This window comes from Pararge aegeria, chromosome 5, assembly GCF_905163445.1.
Source record: "Pararge aegeria chromosome 5, ilParAegt1.1, whole genome shotgun sequence".
Lineage (NCBI taxonomy): Eukaryota > Metazoa > Arthropoda > Insecta > Lepidoptera > Nymphalidae > Pararge > Pararge aegeria.
In genome coordinates, this window is record NC_053184.1 from 19,816,796 (window position 1) to 19,835,359 (window position 18,564).

Consider the following 18,564-nt stretch of genomic DNA (forward strand, 5'->3'; position numbering starts at 1 on the left):
ACCTCAGGACATCACTAATTACTATTGACATGTCACAGGTGTCATTTGTCATTTTTGACTTAAACGTTCTGGCATATGTCATGTTTATGTGGTGTGTGATGTGGACACGTATTGCAGATGCAATTTTATTTAATTTCTCAATATTAAAAGCCATTTTTACTATTTAATAGTTAGTTATTACATTCAGTGGCAGTTCTGTATCATCTCGTGTGTATTAAAAGTTCAGTGGCTTTTGTAATTAAAGGTAAATTTACTTATAGCCGGATGCTTTGCTATTTCGTAATTTATTTCATTTGGGAATAATGATCAAACCTCCCGAATTATACACTTAAAGAGTTTATATTCTTACTGTTTTGTATGACCTCTGCAACATAGAAACCTGATACATTATAAAATATATTTAATTTAACTTTCAGAACAAACAGAATAAAGTTTAACATTTAGTTATCTGTTGTAACTTGAAATTTTGTTATTGAAAGTGAGAAGTTTTCTGTTGCTATTAGATTACTTCTGTCTGTTAATTGACACGGATGACTTCAATTTCCATTTCATCATCTAAGTTGGGTTTTTTGGTCTGACATTACTTTTTCCTAATGTCCCTGGGATACAGCACACTTATACTACCCTTATAACCTTTTTAATCTCTCTGCAAATGGTAATGTCAGCCTGTCACTATTTTTCAGGCAAATATACACCAAGATAAAATCCCTTAAGTCAAGACAGCAGCAAACACATGTTATGAAACATATTATATTTTCCCAATGATACTGTGGCAGTCTAAATATCTTTAAAACATAGTAATATTGTGCTGCATCAAAATAGAAAGAATATAGCAAAGTTCACTACAATTAACACTAAAATAAATTTCAAATTCATCTAATACTAAATCTGGTTGTACCCCCAGGATGAGCCCAGCACGGCTATCATGGGCAGGTGACAATTATATCATCTTCTACCACAGCTTTTACAACTCTCAGAGCACTGGCTGACAAGTGGAAATAATAACCAAACAATATATGTGTAATAATAAATGTCTCCTATTCCATGTTCCAGTGCTTGAGCAGGTTTATTAAATCCCTTGTCAGGGCAAAATTAATAATAATTTTTGTCCCCTGCCCATTCTAGCCCTACAGGGTGACAATATGCAAAATTCATATTAAATTCAAAAATGTTTTATTCATGTAGACCTATCACAGGCACTTATGAAACATTCATACATATAATTTCCTACCATAATTTTTAGGTGATGGTGATAACTACATTCATTAATGTATAAATAAAGCTAGAAGGGTCCCAAATGCGCTCTGGTCTAACAAGAGCCCACAACAAACTTAGATGGTTTTTTTTTGTTATAAACAGATCACAGTCAAATTAATATTTAGCCATAAAGTTAAAGCAATTGATACCCAAGCTTTTTTATCGTTCATGTAAACCTTCATATTATTGCATATGCATTATGATTTTTCTGCCACTAACTTAACTATTGCAGTTATAACCTAGAATCGTATCTTTGGATCTATAATTTGTTGGATTGCAAGGTACACTTTTGTAAAGAAATCCAGACTATAAGGGGCCTTAGGCAGTACTCTATAATCTAACAAATTCAATAGTTCAACACTGCTCTACAAATTGCTAAATCATGTCTAAATAACAGTTTGTGATATTGTTTCAGCACCATGGGGGAGCAGCCGTGTTACACATTGATCAATTTCCCGACTGATTCTGATCCTCACAATGAAATGCAATTAAAGCTTGATTTAGGTAAGTTTTGAAAACAGAACTGGACAGAAATATATTAGATTACAGTGATCATCAACAGCATTTCATACTCAAACGTGTAAAAAAAATTGGATTCTTTTGACATATTTTATCGTCCCATAAAGAAAACAGAGTTTGATTTACTCCAGTAGGATAAATACAATATAACCATTTGCTTGTCTTATCACCTAGAAACGGGAGAAGAAAATGGTTGGACATGTTAGCATGAATGGAATCATAATTGTAGTGAAAAACTACTCCAGCCACTGGGCAGCCAATGCAATCAGACCACAAATGCCACTGCCCCATTGAGTGGGAGTCTTTTTTTTATACAAATTGGCCTTTCAAAAGTTCTTATGCATCAAACATACATACATACACGTTTATGGTGGTACCTACACTTAAAAGTTAAAACTAAAGCTATTAGCGTTCTAAGAAAAAATCTGCTATTATTTTACCAGCTAGTCTTTTTTTAAGACTAATTTTTTCTCCAAGGCTGGGACTAATACAAGTTAGACCGCTTGGTGTCCATTATGTCCTCTAAGACACCTAAAAATAGAAGCCTTTTTCAAACATCTAAAGTCTGACAGCCAGGTCCTAACTAATCTACTTTTTTATTCATATAGACACCTAATAGAACTTATAATACTTACCTTACATAGCTTAGTGGTAAAGCGCTTGTTACTGCCATAGAGTTCAAAGCAGGTTCAAATAGAGTTGGTTGTGAAATTGCAATATATGCATTTCAAAATTTTATGAATTTGATATTCCAAGTAAAATAATGTAAAAACACTTCAATAAAAATTATAAAATTATAATACTTAATAGAAAAAGGGGACATAAAGAAAAAGATTGAAGCATTAAAAAAGGTGATCAGCATCATACTCTCTGGGGAGAAGATCCCTGGTCTGCTCATGATCATCATCAGATTTGTGCTGCCACTGCAAGATCACACCATCAAGAAGCTGCTGCTCATCTTTTGGGAGATTGTGCCCAAGACTACCCCTGATGGCAAGCTCATGCAAGAAATGATTCTAGTCTGTGATGCTTACAGGAAGGTAAGTTTGTTTAGTTGTTTTATTTTTTATCACACACTATAACACCTTGTGCGTAGTGATGTTTTCTGTTTCCCAGATACTTACATGTTTTTGTATTATTTCATCATATTATTTTTAATTAATACTTTATCTTTATAGTACCACCTTTGTTACATGAAAAATCATTCAATTTGATTATGTCCAGAAATTGATCTTTGATGAGATAAATACTGATAAAGTATGATCATTATATTTTTTGTGGACACTGATTGTTAGTAGTGGTCCTAATGAGTGTCTATAGGAGAGTTACCAACATCAGAGAGCTCTTGGAGGAACGATGGAGGGTTTGTTGGTGCTAAGGTAACATTATACAAAGTCCCAAAAGGAGCTAAATGCAATAGATAATAATCTTTCAAAATTTTATAAGTCTCTACCCAAATCTTACGTTTTACTTGCCCCCAAGAAATCTAGTCTCGGTCTTCCTCTTCTCCACAACTTTTCTCTCAGTAATATTTGTGATAAGTTAGCCATGAATTAGTAGGTGACGAATAATTTTCCCACTTCTGATTTTTATTTACCTACATTAAAAATTACTCAGGATTTGCAACACCCTAACGAGTTCCTGCGTGGTTCAACCTTGCGTTTCCTCTGCAAGCTGAAGGAGCCTGAGCTACTGGAGCCTCTAATGCCCACAATCCGCGCTTGTCTGGAGCACAGACACTCGTACGTCAGAAGGAATGCTGTGCTTGCGATCTTTACTATTTATCGGTAAGTCATTTTGGTGGATTACAAAATCAAACAAGAGGCTTGGGTGCGTTTTCACTCGGCTAGAGGTTTTCTTTGGTATAATGAAAATAATGAAAATACATTACAGGATAGTACGATAGATACTCAAATCATGAACCTCTGCCTTAAGTGACGCTGAGGTCAGATTAAAGTATTCTATTAGTGATGATGCATTCACTAATATAATAAGAAAAGTAAATTCCACCGAGAAGAAGCCGGAAAGTAACGCAACAGTTGCTCTTTTCCAACATCGTAATACAATCACTTTTATCGGAAATTAGTCCAAAGAACTTTTCTTTTGTGTTTTTTTGGATAGGCACACGTCACTACAAAGAGTATTGACGTTTCAATAGCAGCATAAGTATTCCCGACGCTATGCCGCGTTTATTAATAAGGCCCCTAGAGTTCTCGGTATTTCTGCATAATCATCTAGACGTGTATGAATAAGACCTATAGAGTATTCGGTATTTCTGCATAATTATCTGGGCGTGTATGAACAAGGCCTCTAGAGTATTCGGTATGTTCGGGCAGCAACTTCGAGTTCCTGATCCCGGACGCGCCGGAGCTGGTGGGCGCGTTCCTGGAGGGCGAGCAGGACATGTCGTGCAAGCGCAACGCCTTCCTCATGCTGCTGCACGCGGACCAGGAGCGCGCGCTCGCCTACCTGGCCGAGCGCCTGGACCACGTGCACGCCTTCGGGGACATCCTGCAGCTCGTCATCGTCGAGCTCATCTACAAGGTCAGGCTCCGCTTAGCGGCAAACCGTGGTGACGGCAGGTCGGAATACAGATGTCACCACTCCTCTTCCAGCGAGTGTTGCAGGAGGCGACTAAGATAATGCAATAGAGATGGGGCAGCAGCGTCCTCTGTGTTACTAATATCATCTGCGATCAGAAAACCGTCTGCCCATCGTGCCGACACTGGGCATACCCTGGGAAAGGCCTCTAGTCCATAAGTGGACTGTTGTAGGCTGTTAATATTGATTACTGGGTAATCTTAAGGTGCTGAATGAACGAAGACAATTATTCCGATAACCATATTCGTGAACTTGGGTTTTATTAAGTTTTAAATTTATTTTATTTAGTTATCGTAGCTTCGAGGGTGCCAAACGCGCCCTGGTCTAAGAAGCCCGCAATAGCTGGGTGACTAGTTTTCTTGACCATATTTCTGAGTAAACAAATTGAACACAAAAGTGTAATACAGTTACAATAATAGTAAATTACCCAATGGCACTTTGAAACCAATAATAGATGGATCTTTTATTCAATTCTTTCACCTTTTTTCTTATTTTCTTCTTCTGCGTTTTTAAGACAGTCCTGCAATTACAATCAAGTAAATGCTTCTAAAATTAGCTTCGCTCATACATCATGTTTCTATATGAAAGAATAAACAAATGAATGAACATATGAAAAAACATAACAAAGCGTGTATTTGTATATAAGTATATCCTTATATATGCAGTTTCTATATGCAGGTGTGCCACGCTAACCCGTCGGAGCGTTCGCGATTCATCCGCACGGTGTACGGGCTGCTCAACGCACCCAGCGCTGCGGTGCGTTATGAGGCCGCGGGCACGCTCGTCACGTTGTCTTGCGCGCCCGCCGCCGTCAAGGTGAGACACAGACAGACCAAAATGATGATGTCATCATCGTCAACCGATCATATAAATGGAACAACCTGAAAATAGAACCCAAGATTTCGCGGTCCGTAGTAATTGGACCAATGAAGCAAGAAAACGAGACAATAATAAACACCAACAACTGAATATTTCAAAAAGTGCTTTCAGTCAGGACTGCTTCCAGATGACTGAGATTGTCATTCCTTTATTCCGTTTTTTATTGTAGTTTTTTAGTTATGATAAACGAATCAAGCAGATTAACGTAAGAATAGAAAGATCTTCGTCCGTGCGGGTGATCGTGCTCGGGGACCGAGGTCCGAACATTCATTTTTGGAAGTTGTATATATAGGCATTCTTCGTGAACACTTCGCTAGCAGTGCAGGTTCACGAAGAAGCAGGAAGAGGCTTCGATGCAGGATTTTTGTGGCGCCATCTAGTTCTGTAATGTGGAGTCCGCTACAATATAAACAAAAGAACACTGCGCGGGCCCGCAAGAAATACGTCATACAAAGTACCGCCCAGCAACTCGACCTGAGTCTTAGGTGTTAAGTCCGATGTGACGAGCTCTGTCACAAAAACCTCTACTACAAAATTACTTGGTGATATTTACTACCGGTGTGATGAAATCCCATCGCAGGCTGCAGCCGCCTGCTACATCGACCTCATCGTGAAGGAGAGCGACAACAACGTCAAACTGATCGTGGTGGGCAAGCTCAGCGCCCTGCGCGCCGCCAGCGGCGAGGCGGGCGCCCGCGCGCTGCCCGACCTGGCCATGGACGTGCTGCGCGTGCTGGCCGCCTCCGACTTGGACGTGCGCAGGCACACGCTGCACCTCGGTGAGTGACAGCCGCGGCGACAGTCTGCTTAATTAGGATTATTGATTTAGAAATTTGATTGGAAACGTCTCCATATACCATATCTCTCTATCCAGTATTCATCTCTCTCTCTCGAACATCGAACACGGCCGGCCGATCAACCCAGTAAACGTTCACACGTGGGAACCGCTTATTGGTCGGGTTTTTGGTGTTCTGATACCATTCCTAAACAACTTAGCCAAATTAGCCACTAGCGTAAAAGTAAGTTGTTAACTTTGTCTTGCTAAGCGTTGGAGTTGCTGACGTCACGGCACGCGGAGGAGCTGGTGAGCACGCTTCGCAAGGAGGCTGCGCGTGCGCAGCTCGCGGACCATGACGACGCGCAGAAGTACCGACAGCTGCTGGTCCGAGCCATGCACCGCGCTGCTCTTAAGGTATATGCGGCGGCCATGTTGGATTTCATAAAAATGCGTTCTGAGCTATCTCAGAAACCTTGAAAACGATATCCATATTATTATTGTTGACCATTTGATGCCGCAGCGTTATCTAGGATTAAAAAAAAAGGTTACCAAGAAAACTTTTACTGTAAAGTTGCATGCCATCAAAATGCCATCAAGATTTTAATCGGGGGGTTACTACCATGCCACCCTATCCCCTAGACCCTTACAAATTTTTGCATTAATAATATTAGTAGTAGTAGAAAATTATGGCCTAAGTCTTATTATAGTAGTTATTTATGCATCCGTTGTATAATAACCCTTATTATTAGCACATGAATCTGTGTGGATAATAGTATCACGTCAGTGTTTTAATACCTAATTATCAACTATTGTATACAACACTTTATCCCATAAAATGAAATCTCTATAAAAGATTCTGTGACGCTGTTCGTGTTTTGATACAAGGGGTACAAAACAGTTGCATAAATAAATATCAACAATTGCATACAATGGGAGTAGCCCATGATATGAAATCTCTATAAACGATTTTATGACACACGTTCCTGTTTTAGTACAAAGCGTGGACAACAGTAGTTATCAACAATTGTATACAAGACTACTCCCGTAGCATGAAATCTCTATAAAAGATTCTGTGACGCACATTCGTGTTTTAGACAAGGGGTGGACAACAGTTGTTGTCAACAATTGCCTGCAAGACTACTCCCACAATATGAAACGTCTATAAAAGAGGGGTACAAAACAGTTGCATAAATAACGAGTGACGTGAGTGCGCGGGTGTGTGGGCAGTTCCCCGAGGTGGCGGGCGCGGTGTCGCCGGCGCTGCTGGAGCTGCTGGGCGACGGCGCCGAGCTGGCGGCGGCCGACGTGCTCTCCTACCTGCGCCACGCGCTGCACGCCTTCCCCGACCAGCGGCCCCAGGTGTACGCGGTGAGCACTTCGCACTCCGCTACGACTTCGGTTTGCGGATTACACTTGCCGGTGACCACCTGACGGGTTGCGGCGTCACCGGGGGAGTGGGGCGAGCGCGTAGAGCCCCGGGGCTCCTGTGAGTGCCTCCTGCGAGGGCTTGGACTTCGGCTCGCTTAATATGTATTGTGAACGAGTTGTTTGTGTTCCTTTAATAAATTAATAAATGATAAAAGTAAATAATTCGGCTGAATATTCGGTTCGGTAAAGGTTATATTAATAATAATAATAATTTTATTTCAAGCCTCTCGTAGGCCATGTTATTACTAAAAACTAAACAAACAAAGATATTTTCCTTAATTACTATTATAACTACCTATAGATTATCCTGAATATACCGAATGATAATCGGTATTCGATTATTCGATGAAACCACTATTCGGCGCATAACCATAAACCATCCGTGTCAGAAAAATGAGTGCATGTGTTTTGCTCGTGCAGAAACTACTGGAGTGCATCAGCAGTATCAGCGTGGGCAAGATCGTGCGCTCGGCGCTGTGGCTGCTGGCCGAGTTCGCTGACAGCGCCGACAGCGCGCGCGCCGCACTCGACGTGCTGGCGGCCGCCGTGCCCGCGGTCCAACCCGGCGGCGCCGAGTCGGTGAGCCCGATACACTTGCCCGTTTTCACTGTTTTTAATGATTCGCTTGATGCGTTGACAAAAAACCCTTTCACCAACTCTCAGATGCAATTACTATGCCATTACAATTACTATGACGGCCGAGTGGCGCAGTGGGCAGCGACTCAGCTCTCTGAGTTCGATTCCCACAACTGGAAAATGTTTGTGTGATGAACATGAATGTTTTTCAGTGCTGGGTGTTTATCTGTATATTATAAGTATTTATGTGTATTATATTAATAAAAAAACATTCATCAGCTAACTTAGTACCCATATTTATTTATTATTATTTATGCGCAGCTTCGCCGTCTAAGTTAAGCGCTTTGTCATAAAAAACATGAATAGTAATAGTGGAAACATACAACCTATTTCGGATTTTTAAGGTAGGTCCAAACTTGTCTCCGTGACCGTGTCAATATTATTAGGAAGTGGATATTTGTCAATAATTAGCTCTATATATTGTCGATATGTGACTACTCCCGAATGAATGGAATATATAGAATTGCAACTACTATAAAGCACATATACACTTTTAGCGGCGCTGATATCTGTATTGATACGCATTCCAAAAACGTGGCAGATCCGTTCGGTCTGTGTTTAAAGGTTGTCCACTATTATCCACTTGGCCAGGCACACTTACATTTATGCCTAGCCATTGCCTTGCTGATTTTTAAGATTAAGCTACGTCAATTCATTTTGTCAGTGGATATCTTAATGTTCTTCTGGGATTCTCCTCACATAATAGTTGTCGAGCGTCTTCTAATCAAGATTTGTGAACATAATACTAATTGGCATAATTTAAACTTTATGAAACTTATATTATACAGGAAGGAGGGAAGAAAGAGGGTGAGAAAGAAGGTGCGAAAGAGAAAGAAGTTCCAAAAGAGAAAGAAGCTCCGGCGCGACAACTGGTGACCAGTGACGGTGCTTACGCTACTCAATCTGCCTTCAACTTGCCCAAGTTAGTTGCGTCACAACTTCCCTTTTAATGCCGGAATGCACTCGAATTAGGTCCAATTCGAGTGCAATTCCGGCATGAAAACTGGTACACTATAGCTAGATATGCCTTTAAAATTATTTTCAGCCAGGATGAGATTGTGTTCAAAGTAAGGAATAAAATTATTTTCTTGTCTTTGACCTGTTGCTACGTTATCGTACTTATTTCCACATTGAAAATAAACATTACGATTTCCTTGAATTAAGGTCGTTAAAAGACCAATTAACCAATGTTACGAGATGTAAATGGGACTTATAAGTGGTTACCCGGCACTCTCACCCACTTGCACTCTTACCTCGCACTCTTACCCTTATAAACATCTTCTCTTATCCCAACCTTTCGGTTTTTCTGGATGAGCCTAAGTTATGACACAGTGAAACGCGAGCGGAGGTACGGTGACTTGCTGGATGCACTTCCACATTTCTCTGACACTTGCCTTGACCTTGTCCTACCTATATTCTAAGGGCCAGTGTCTTTGGGCCATTAAATACTAGCGCTTATTTCCGAGAACGTCTATTGTACCAATATGTGTGTGTGTTGGCACCAATCTGTCATTTCCCAGGTTACCGTCGTCAGACAGCAGTACGGAAGGTCTACGTAGCGCCTTACGCGAAGGAGAAAGCTTTACTGCGGCGTGCGCGTGCTCTGCTTTGGCCAAACTTGCTCTCCGCGTGGACGACCCAGCGCAGGCTAATCGAGCCTTACACTTGTCAGCTTCATTGTTGGCCTATCATAAGCAAAATGCGGGTAAGTGACATTACAAACACAAGGTCTTTTTCACTCCGCACTTTAAGCAATCACAGCAGAGAGCTCTACAGCGATCCGTTTCTGGAATTTTCCCATTTGTTTATTTTATTATTGCTTTCAAGTGGTTTTATCACAAAGCATTACTGGTTGATCGTCTGTCGACCACGATCGTTCAGTGGTTAGAATCCTACGTTATATGCTAGTACATTATTGTACGCAGTGTTTTTATTATCGTTGTACATCGACAGCTGCTGCACCTTTTATCTATCCGATGAAGGAATTTCGTAGCAGTTTTGGTCAAATTAACCTTACCTTATTGTTTATTATTTAAAAAAATATATGAATAGTAGACATACAGACTAACTAGACTAAGTAGTAGGACACCTTGTATAGTCAAATATTTAATAAGCATAGTAAATTTAGTTGTTGGGAGCTTCGAAGTGCGGTGTGTTGTGGAGCAACGAAAGCACTTCTACTAAGGACTATTACAGAGGCTAGAAAGAGTATTTTCCTCGCCCTAATACACTCGAGTGTGTCTCTGTGTGTCTCTTCTTTACTCGTGGCGGGCGGCCGCAGGCACGAAGGCCAGCAGCGGGCTGACGGCGGACGACGTGGAGCACGGCGCCACGTGCGCGCGCGCCGCGGCGTCGCGCCCGCCCGTCATCCGCGACGCGCTGCTGGGCGCCTCGCGCCGCGCGCTGGCCGCGCTGCTGGCGCTGCCCGACCGCGCCGCGCCCTCGCTGCTGCCCGAGGCCGAGGTACCTTTCTTGGCTTTATTGTATTTGTATGCCTGTCAATTTTCTCGGTGGTGTAAAATTAAAGTCACCGAATTCATGATGATATCTTTGGGGAGCCAAACATTGTCCAGCACCTAAAAATCTTTAGACTGCAGTGGGCCGGACATGTTCGAGGCATGGACGATGGTCGTCAACCAAAGAACGCTATGACGTCACAGATCCATGGCCGGAGATCGGTCGGGAGGCCAACATTGCGCTGGATAGATAAAGTAAACCGATATGCACAAGCCATCGGCATGCGAAACTAGCAGACATAGACACAAGAGAGATAGGTGGAGTAATGAACCGGAGCAGGTCAGGGCCCACAAAGGGCTGTAGTGCCAATGATGATGAACTTGTACAGTAAGAGTGTATTCATTCATACCTGCCTCCTTGGCGAAGGGGTGAGCACTGCACTGGGTCTGCGCACGATTTCATTTCGGCCTTCGCGGAGCATTCCACTGTGACAGTGAGAGGACAGAGAACGCATCTGTGGTAGCGCGTAATATAACCTGCGTAGTTAGAAAATCTTTTGGAGATTGTCCGCCGTGGTTGAAATCGGTATTGTGGCAAAGCTTGTCTAGGGAAGTACTACCACCATGATTATTTCTGCCACAAAGCAGCATTGATATGTTCCAGTCTGAAGAGTGTAGTGGCCTGTGTAATTACAGCCACATAAGCTCGCATAGCAGGGTAAGCCTTAAAAGTTTGCATCCGCGCAAGCAAATATTGTACTGTCAATCGAATCATAAATACCCAAATTGCCCCTATAGGGGGTTGGATCCCTGACCTCGATTTATAAGACCATGTCGCTTACTAGAGAGCGGACAAATTCTTCTCTCGATTGGGGGCCGAATATGTGTTTTTTGAAGTTGAAGAGAAACTTGTTATTCGTCGCTGCGGGAGTTTGTTATTGGTCGCAGATTAGTAACGGGAATAACGTCGGCACGTGCTTGTCCCCCCAGCAACAGCAGGAGCGCTCGGAGCGCGAGGCCCGCTCCGCGCGCCGCGTGGACGTGGAGACGGGCATCAACTTCGCGGCGCTAGCGGGCGCCGCGGCGACCGCGCACCACGACGTGTTCGAGCTGTCGCTCAGCAAGGCGCTGCAAGGTGATGCTAATTAAGTGGGATTTATATATTATGATTTCAAACTTGTTGTTTTATATCGCTTAGAGTGCCGTTGTTTTGGCATAATAGAATGGTAAATCCTGCAGAGTTTACAAGAATTATAACTTCTGGTAGAATAAATATGTAACAAGTTTGGACAGTCAATAATTTAATATATTATTTTCTATCATAAACTAAAACTTTGCCTTACGACATTTATTCGACGTTTTGTTGGAGTCCACACTTTATGAAAAAATACGCGATGACAACCATATAACATCAGCTGTAAAGATTCAAGGGTCCAGGATAACAGCAGAACCTAAATTCACATACACGTTTTATTGCACACTCGTACGTGTTAAAGATTTCCAGGCATTAATATAAATCAGGGTTGGTTTTTTAGGTTAGCTTTATACGGAATCTTATATGTTGGTATGTGAATATAGATTAAATAGATTCTTTATTACTGAGACTTTTTACAGGTGTTCAAGTATCATAAGTTAATTATTATAGTTAAAAATGACGTCGTGTGTTGTTGCGTGCAGGCCGCACGACAGCGTCGGAGGAGCGCGGCAAGCTGTCCAAGGTCACGCAGCTAACCGGCTTCTCGGACCCGGTGTACGCGGAGGCCATCGTGGCCGTCAACCAGTACGACATCGTGCTGGACGTGCTCGTGGTTAATCAGACCGGTGAGTGCTAATGGACAGGAAACTAACTTTTCGGAGATATTCAGCTTTGCTACATATCAGCACCAGTGAGCTGGGAAAAGTTGGAATCTTTCAGAAATAAACAGTTATCTATGTGTCTCCAGCAAATAAGGTATCTCGATGCAACAAAACTTTGTTGTTGAGCCCGATTGTTAAGTAGTAATACCGGCACAAGCACGGTATGATTACGGAGTACACATTTGGCCCTTCCAGACGACACGCTGCAGAACTGCACCGTGGAGCTGGCCACCCTGGGCGAGCTGCGCCTGGTGGAGCGGCCGGCGGGCGTGGTGCTGGCGCCGCGGGACTTCGCCACCATACGCGCACATGTCAAGGTCGCGTCCACCGAGAACGGCATCATCTTTGGCAATATTGGTAAGTGAGATAACGTCTCCCGCTAATTGTACAAGTTAAACTCTTCTTAGTTTCGCCCGGTTTAGTTTTTTGCCTCGATAGATATAATTAACATGGTCTTGCGAACAAACATTGCACACGAATTCGACTGAAATCAGCTCTATCTCTTCATGAGCTATAACGTACCTCAAAAATTAACTAAGTCGTTTTATCCATTTTTAATATTACTAACTAGGCGGCAGTACAAGTTAACTGCGTGTGCCTTCGTGGGCTCTTTTAAATGTTTTGGCTCTTTTTGGCACAAATGAGTAGTTGCCGTGTGGTGTAATTTATAATTTCTTCAATCCTTATGCTCAACACCGAACAGATCGTCGGTAATGTACCCTCTACGCACGTTTCGCTCCGAAACCAGAGAATCCTCGGGAAAAATATCAGGATAAAATAATTACACCACGCAGATTCTCAGATTCTGAGGCTCAGAAATTTGGTTAGAGAATAGTGTAATGTAGAGAGAATAGTTTAATACGGCTAGCAGTAGGAGTTAACTAATAAAAATCGTCCCGTAAGATTCCGTCCAGATAATATCCGCGTTAGGTCGTTAAGTATTGAATGTTGTCCGAACCAGTGTACGAAGTGAGCGGCGCGTCCATGGACCGCGGCGTGGTGGTGCTCAACGACATCCACATCGACATCGTGGACTACATCCAGCCCGCCGCGTGCAGCGACGCGGACTTCCGCCACATGTGGGCCGAGTTCGAGTGGGAGAACAAGGTCGGTACCTTCGAATAAGGTTGAATGTCACCTCAGCCTACTTACGGTCGACAGCTCGGTACAGGCCTGACTATCATAGAAAAGAAAAGTTTGTATTAAACGTAAGCTTATAGAAAAGTCCTATTATATTATAAAGGACTACGTAATCAATAAAAAAGCTTGGGTGTGAATTATTGTTCTAAGCAGGTTGCTCTTCTAATAATTTTAAATGACATTGTGAGATGGTGATAACAAAAAAAATATAACAACCTGCTAAGTTTGTTGTGGGCTTCTTCTTAGACCGGGACGCGTTTGGAACCCTCGTAGATTTAGTTTTAAGTTTATGTGGTTAGCGCCACCATCTCACTACCGTGTAATTCTTATGTACTCATCAAAAGTGCCACCTATGGGCCTCCTTGAATAAAGATATTTTTGACTTTGACTTTGAACAGAGTGTTAAAGAGCATAGCCCTACATGAGATGCTGCTTCGATGCGGGATAGTGGGCTTAAAACGCCATAAACTAGTAATAATAATCGGGACCAATGGCACGGGAGTTGGCACCGCCAATAAGATTAGTATGCTAGTTATCGAAGAGAGAATATAACGGAGGTCAGCAGCGTACTCTATAAAAAAAAAAAAAACATTTATTTCGACCGACTTTGATCATAACTCTCTATGGACTCTATGCTACTACTACCATCTACTGCGATCACCAACCCGTCTGCTAAGTGAGGTGATTATGGGCAAACCCTCCCTCGCCTTTAGTCCAGCAGTGGACTGTTTCTTCGGTCACAGCGACTGTTTCGGATCCGGCTGAGAGCGTCGCTGGCGAGATCTTAGATGACTCGCATAACCTGATTTTGTGCTAAACGTGCGGCTGCACTCGCTACACGTCAAAACACCGGCAATGTAGATATATAATACGGCCGATTGGCGCAGTGGGCAGCAACCCTGCTTTCTGAGTCCAAGGCCGTGGAAAATGTTTGTGTGAAGAACATGAATGTTTTTTCAGTGTCTGGGTGTTTATATGTATATTATAAGTATTTTATGTATATGACCTATTCATAAAAATGTTCATCCGTCATCTTAGTACCCATAACACTAGCTACGCTTACTTTGGGGCTAGATGGCGATGTGCGTATTGTCGTAGTATATTTATTTATTATTTATAATACGGCCGCTGGTGGTCGGGTCTTTAGCTCATCGCGTTTAGCATCAAGTCGTCTCAACTCAAATTTCGTCACGTTCGTGTTCACTAAGCGCCGCCAATGTGAGCGACTGTGTGAGGACTGTTATAGATTGATGAATCAAGGAATCGTTCTCAAGTATCGAAAACGTTGTGAGAAAAACTGCCTGAGATTTATTTATTTTATTTTTAATTCAATTAGTACGGTTAACACAAATTACACTAATTAAATACATAGCAGATTAAAACGAGAACAAAAAAAAAGAAAATACAAAAATAAAAACAGAAACCAAAACATAATTACAACAATTTAATCAACTTACGAAAGTTTTACCTAATAGTAATTATAATTTCTTCTCAGATATCTCAGAGTTTTATTATAATTCAGTCTGTAATTTGGTATTGCATTTCCCAGGTGTCTGTGAACACGAATATCACAGACCTGCGCGGTTATCTAGAACATCTCCTAGCTTCCACCAATATGAAATGCCTGACGCCGGATAAGGTGAGTGTCTAGCCAGTTTCTGATATAAGACTAATAATAATAATAAAATATTTTATTTGGGAAATTGAAATACCAACATCAGATATTACATACATATATTACAGAAAACAATTATAACCACAAACTAAGTATAACCAATTGAATTAAAATAACTAATATTTACTATAGAGTACTGTCTCTATAGTTAATACAAGTTATTTTAATTTCTGAGAATAAAATAAAAAATATTGAATACTAGCTTCTGCCCGCGACTTCGTCTGCGTAGACTTCAGAATTGGGTTTAAAGCTTCGCTCGTTAACAAATTTTAATCCACCCACGAGAACTATTTGAGAGATGTTCATAGCATAGGTGACATGCATACCAAATTTGTAAGCGGTCTGCCTGCGGCTTAGCTCGTAAATAATTTAAAATTTTTTTTCGCGAACTACTTAGGAAATCTAGATAAAAGGTAGCCTTTGTTCTTTTCCATGTGAAGGGCTACAAGTATGCCAAATTTCATCTAAATTCGTTCAGCCGTTTTTGTGTGATTGAGTAACAAACATCCATACTTTCACATTTATTACAAACAGTTTTAATATTAATATTACAAACAGTTGCCCGCGATTTAGTCTGCGTTTGTTTTTTGAGAGACATGTGGCATACAATTTAGGTGTAGTTCTACTGAAATTTTTAATTTTTGTATTCTTACAAAAATAAAAACTGGCGTTTCTCAATTTTTCAATTTGAAAATAAATTTTTCAATACACGTAGTAAGCAATATCTAAAAAGAGCCGTCTAATCAGTATCAGCTCCTTGTATCACTTACAAGAATAGTAATCGTTACAGGAAGAATCGAAATCGCATTGTTAGTTGATTCATATGCTAAAGGTTAACGAAAAACATTTTTTATTTAGTCCTAGCACTGAAGTCCTCATAAATTTGGCAGCAATTATGTATTCAGTATTGCTTAGCCCTAAATGAGGGGTTTGCTGCTGTCCGCTGAGGAGTTCTATCCTCTACCACATTCAACAGATCTACACAAAGTTTGGGCAAAATTAAACACATAACAAAAAATATTATTTAAATAAGTTATCATTTGTCGAAGTTATGGTGTAAAATCGTCAAACACTTTCATCCCCTCTCCCAAAGGAACTGAGCTTAATGTCAGGATAAAAAGTATCCTATGTTACTTCTAATACTTTCAAGAATAGTACTACTATGTTACTTCTAATACTACCAAGAGTAGTAATACGGCCGAAGTTTCAAGAGGATCGGTTTACTAGTTTTTGCGTGAAAGAGTAACAAACAAAGTTACATTGACATTTATAATATTAGTAGGTATATGTTATTGAATCGCTATGTTGTATACTAAACGAGTGTGTCCGCCAGGCGCTGTCGGGGCAGTGCGGCTTCATGGCGGCCAACCTGTACGCGCGCTCCATCTTCGGGGAGGACGCGCTGGCCAACCTCAGCATCGAGACGCCGCTGCACCGCGCCGGCGCGCCCGTCGTCGGCCACGTGCGCATCCGCGCCAAGACACAGGTATGTGCGGTGCGCCCGAGGGTTCTACATATAGTTCTCAAAGGTGTGTGGAGTCCACCAATCCGCACTGGGCCAGCGTGGTGGCCTAACCCCTTCTCATTGTAGAAGGAGACCCCGTAGTGGGCCGGTAATGGGTTGATTTAACGATGTTTCACTTCGATTAATATTTTATTATAGACCTTTTAAACCCTCTACGCAAAAACGACGCGGTGTTATAAGTTACACGTGCGCGTGTGTCTGTCCGTATCAGATTTTGAATTTGTTCCTTTTTTGTTTGAAAGATTAGTCGGAAGTGTTCTTAGCTAGTTAGTTAATTTTTGATGAAAGTCTGTCCAAGATCGGTCCACCACAATGGCGTATAAATATATATTAATATCTGATCTAAATTAATTCAATATAACAAAACTAGTGCCTGTCTCTTTCCAAGGAATATAGAGTCAGCATGACTTTTTGACCTGTTCATTAAGTTTAGTTTCTCATCAAATCACAAATATTTGAGATCTTTTTATTTTGCACCCAACTGTTACCTCACTTATAAGTAATACGTTGTTTGTAGTAGAGCGTCTTGTGACGGAGCTCGTCCGGGGAAGGGCTATCGCCATGCTTATTTTCTGCCGCTAAGCAGCATTGTTGCAATGCTGTGTTCCGGTGGGGCGTGGTTGCCGGTGTAAGTACAGGCACATGAGGTTTAACACCCATCTCTCAAATTGATGTGACAGGACGTGCTCCTTGCATGCCCTGCAAAGTGTAGCTCTGTTTATAGGCATACGGTTTTCCACTTAGAAACAGGTGGGCCAAAAGTTTTTTTCCGTGTGTCCGTGTGTCTGTGTGTCTGTTGTCGCGCTCACACGCGTCGTTCCGCAGGGCATGGCGCTCAGCCTGGGCGACAAGATAAACATGATGCACAGGTCGCTGCCGCAGAAGCAGCCCGACCCCATCGCCGCCGCGTGATCGCCGGCGTAGATAAGTTCACTACATTTGTAAGTTGTGCCACGTAAAAAGAGCGCCGATGGTGGAATCCCAGAATTCAGTTTTTAAATGTGTCTTTGACGGCTGAACTCCGTGATTTATCGAAAAAATTTACGATACCTTATTGACGGTACTTTAAATTCTAAAAGAGCACCATTCAGAACAAAAAAAATACAAAAAAGCGAATTATAAATATTATTACTTGAATCGCTTTTAATTATTTTGATATTGTAGTGAGAAAATTGAGTCTTGTCGATTGTTTTAAGAAAAAGAATATTAACGATAATATGTAGTATGTGATGTAAGTGTAATGGCTCTTTAATTATCTCTACGCAATCGTTGCTGCATTTATAATAATCGAAAAAACTAACATATCACAGGCACCCCACAACTATTAAATAGTGTAAACAATGGATACAAATAGCTTTGAAGTTTGTATAAATTAAAGAACTGCGCAGGTTGACCATCAGCGCTCTTTTTGCATGCCGCTACCTATACCTACCTTTTTAGTTATCTATACTTTGTATTAATACATATTTTATTGATACTAATTAATTTTTGTAACTATACTTTTGAAATTCAAAATTCCTGGTGGTTGAGTCCTCCCATCAGTTATAAGTTCTGTAAATGATTTTAATCGTCATTTAATATTATGAAAAATATAATTATATGTCATAGTTAATCTATGTTTGGTTTTCTTTTAATTATAAAACAGTCAGACTCATTTTAGTTATATATTTCTAAGATATTTTTTGGAAACTAAACTACAAAACGATTTAATATACGAAATCAATACCAAGAATTATAGTAAAAGACAAAAATTCTCCAAGGTCGTCACATCTAAAACTAGTAATGGCGCCGTCAGTAAATAGATTTAAAACTA

The 18,564-nt window shown here is 41.2% G+C and overlaps 1 protein-coding gene across 1 annotated transcript; it reads left to right on the plus strand.

Moving 5' to 3' along the window:
• The first annotated feature begins 74 nt into the window (after nt 1–74).
• LOC120623755 (coatomer subunit beta) lies at nt 75–18,367 on the plus strand. Its single transcript, XM_039889963.1, has 20 exons — nt 75–244; nt 1,673–1,761; nt 2,587–2,816; nt 3,394–3,563; nt 4,113–4,320; nt 5,056–5,193; nt 5,837–6,035; nt 6,303–6,448; nt 7,262–7,402; nt 7,883–8,041; nt 8,887–9,020; nt 9,619–9,803; nt 10,380–10,561; nt 11,545–11,689; nt 12,232–12,375; nt 12,607–12,768; nt 13,373–13,518; nt 15,101–15,190; nt 16,560–16,712; nt 17,577–18,367. Exons 2-20 carry the CDS (start codon nt 1,677–1,679, stop codon nt 17,661–17,663), a joined length of 2,904 nt encoding a protein of 967 aa, XP_039745897.1. The 5' UTR covers nt 75–244; nt 1,673–1,676; the 3' UTR covers nt 17,664–18,367.
• The last annotated feature ends 197 nt before the right edge of the window (nt 18,368–18,564 follow it).

What these genes read in the sequence shown, in the direction of transcription:
- LOC120623755 (XM_039889963.1), top strand. Translation starts at nt 1,677, where the DNA reads ATGGGGGAGCAGCCGTGTTACACATTGATCAATTTCCCGACTGATTCT. An exon ending in AGCGGCCCCAGGTGTACGCG is followed by an intron (nt 7,403 to 7,882) that starts GTGAGCACTTCG and finishes TTGCTCGTGCAG; the next exon opens with AAACTACTGGAGTGCATCAG. An exon ending in AGTTCGAGTGGGAGAACAAG is followed by an intron (nt 13,519 to 15,100) that starts GTCGGTACCTTC and finishes TGCATTTCCCAG; the next exon opens with GTGTCTGTGAACACGAATAT.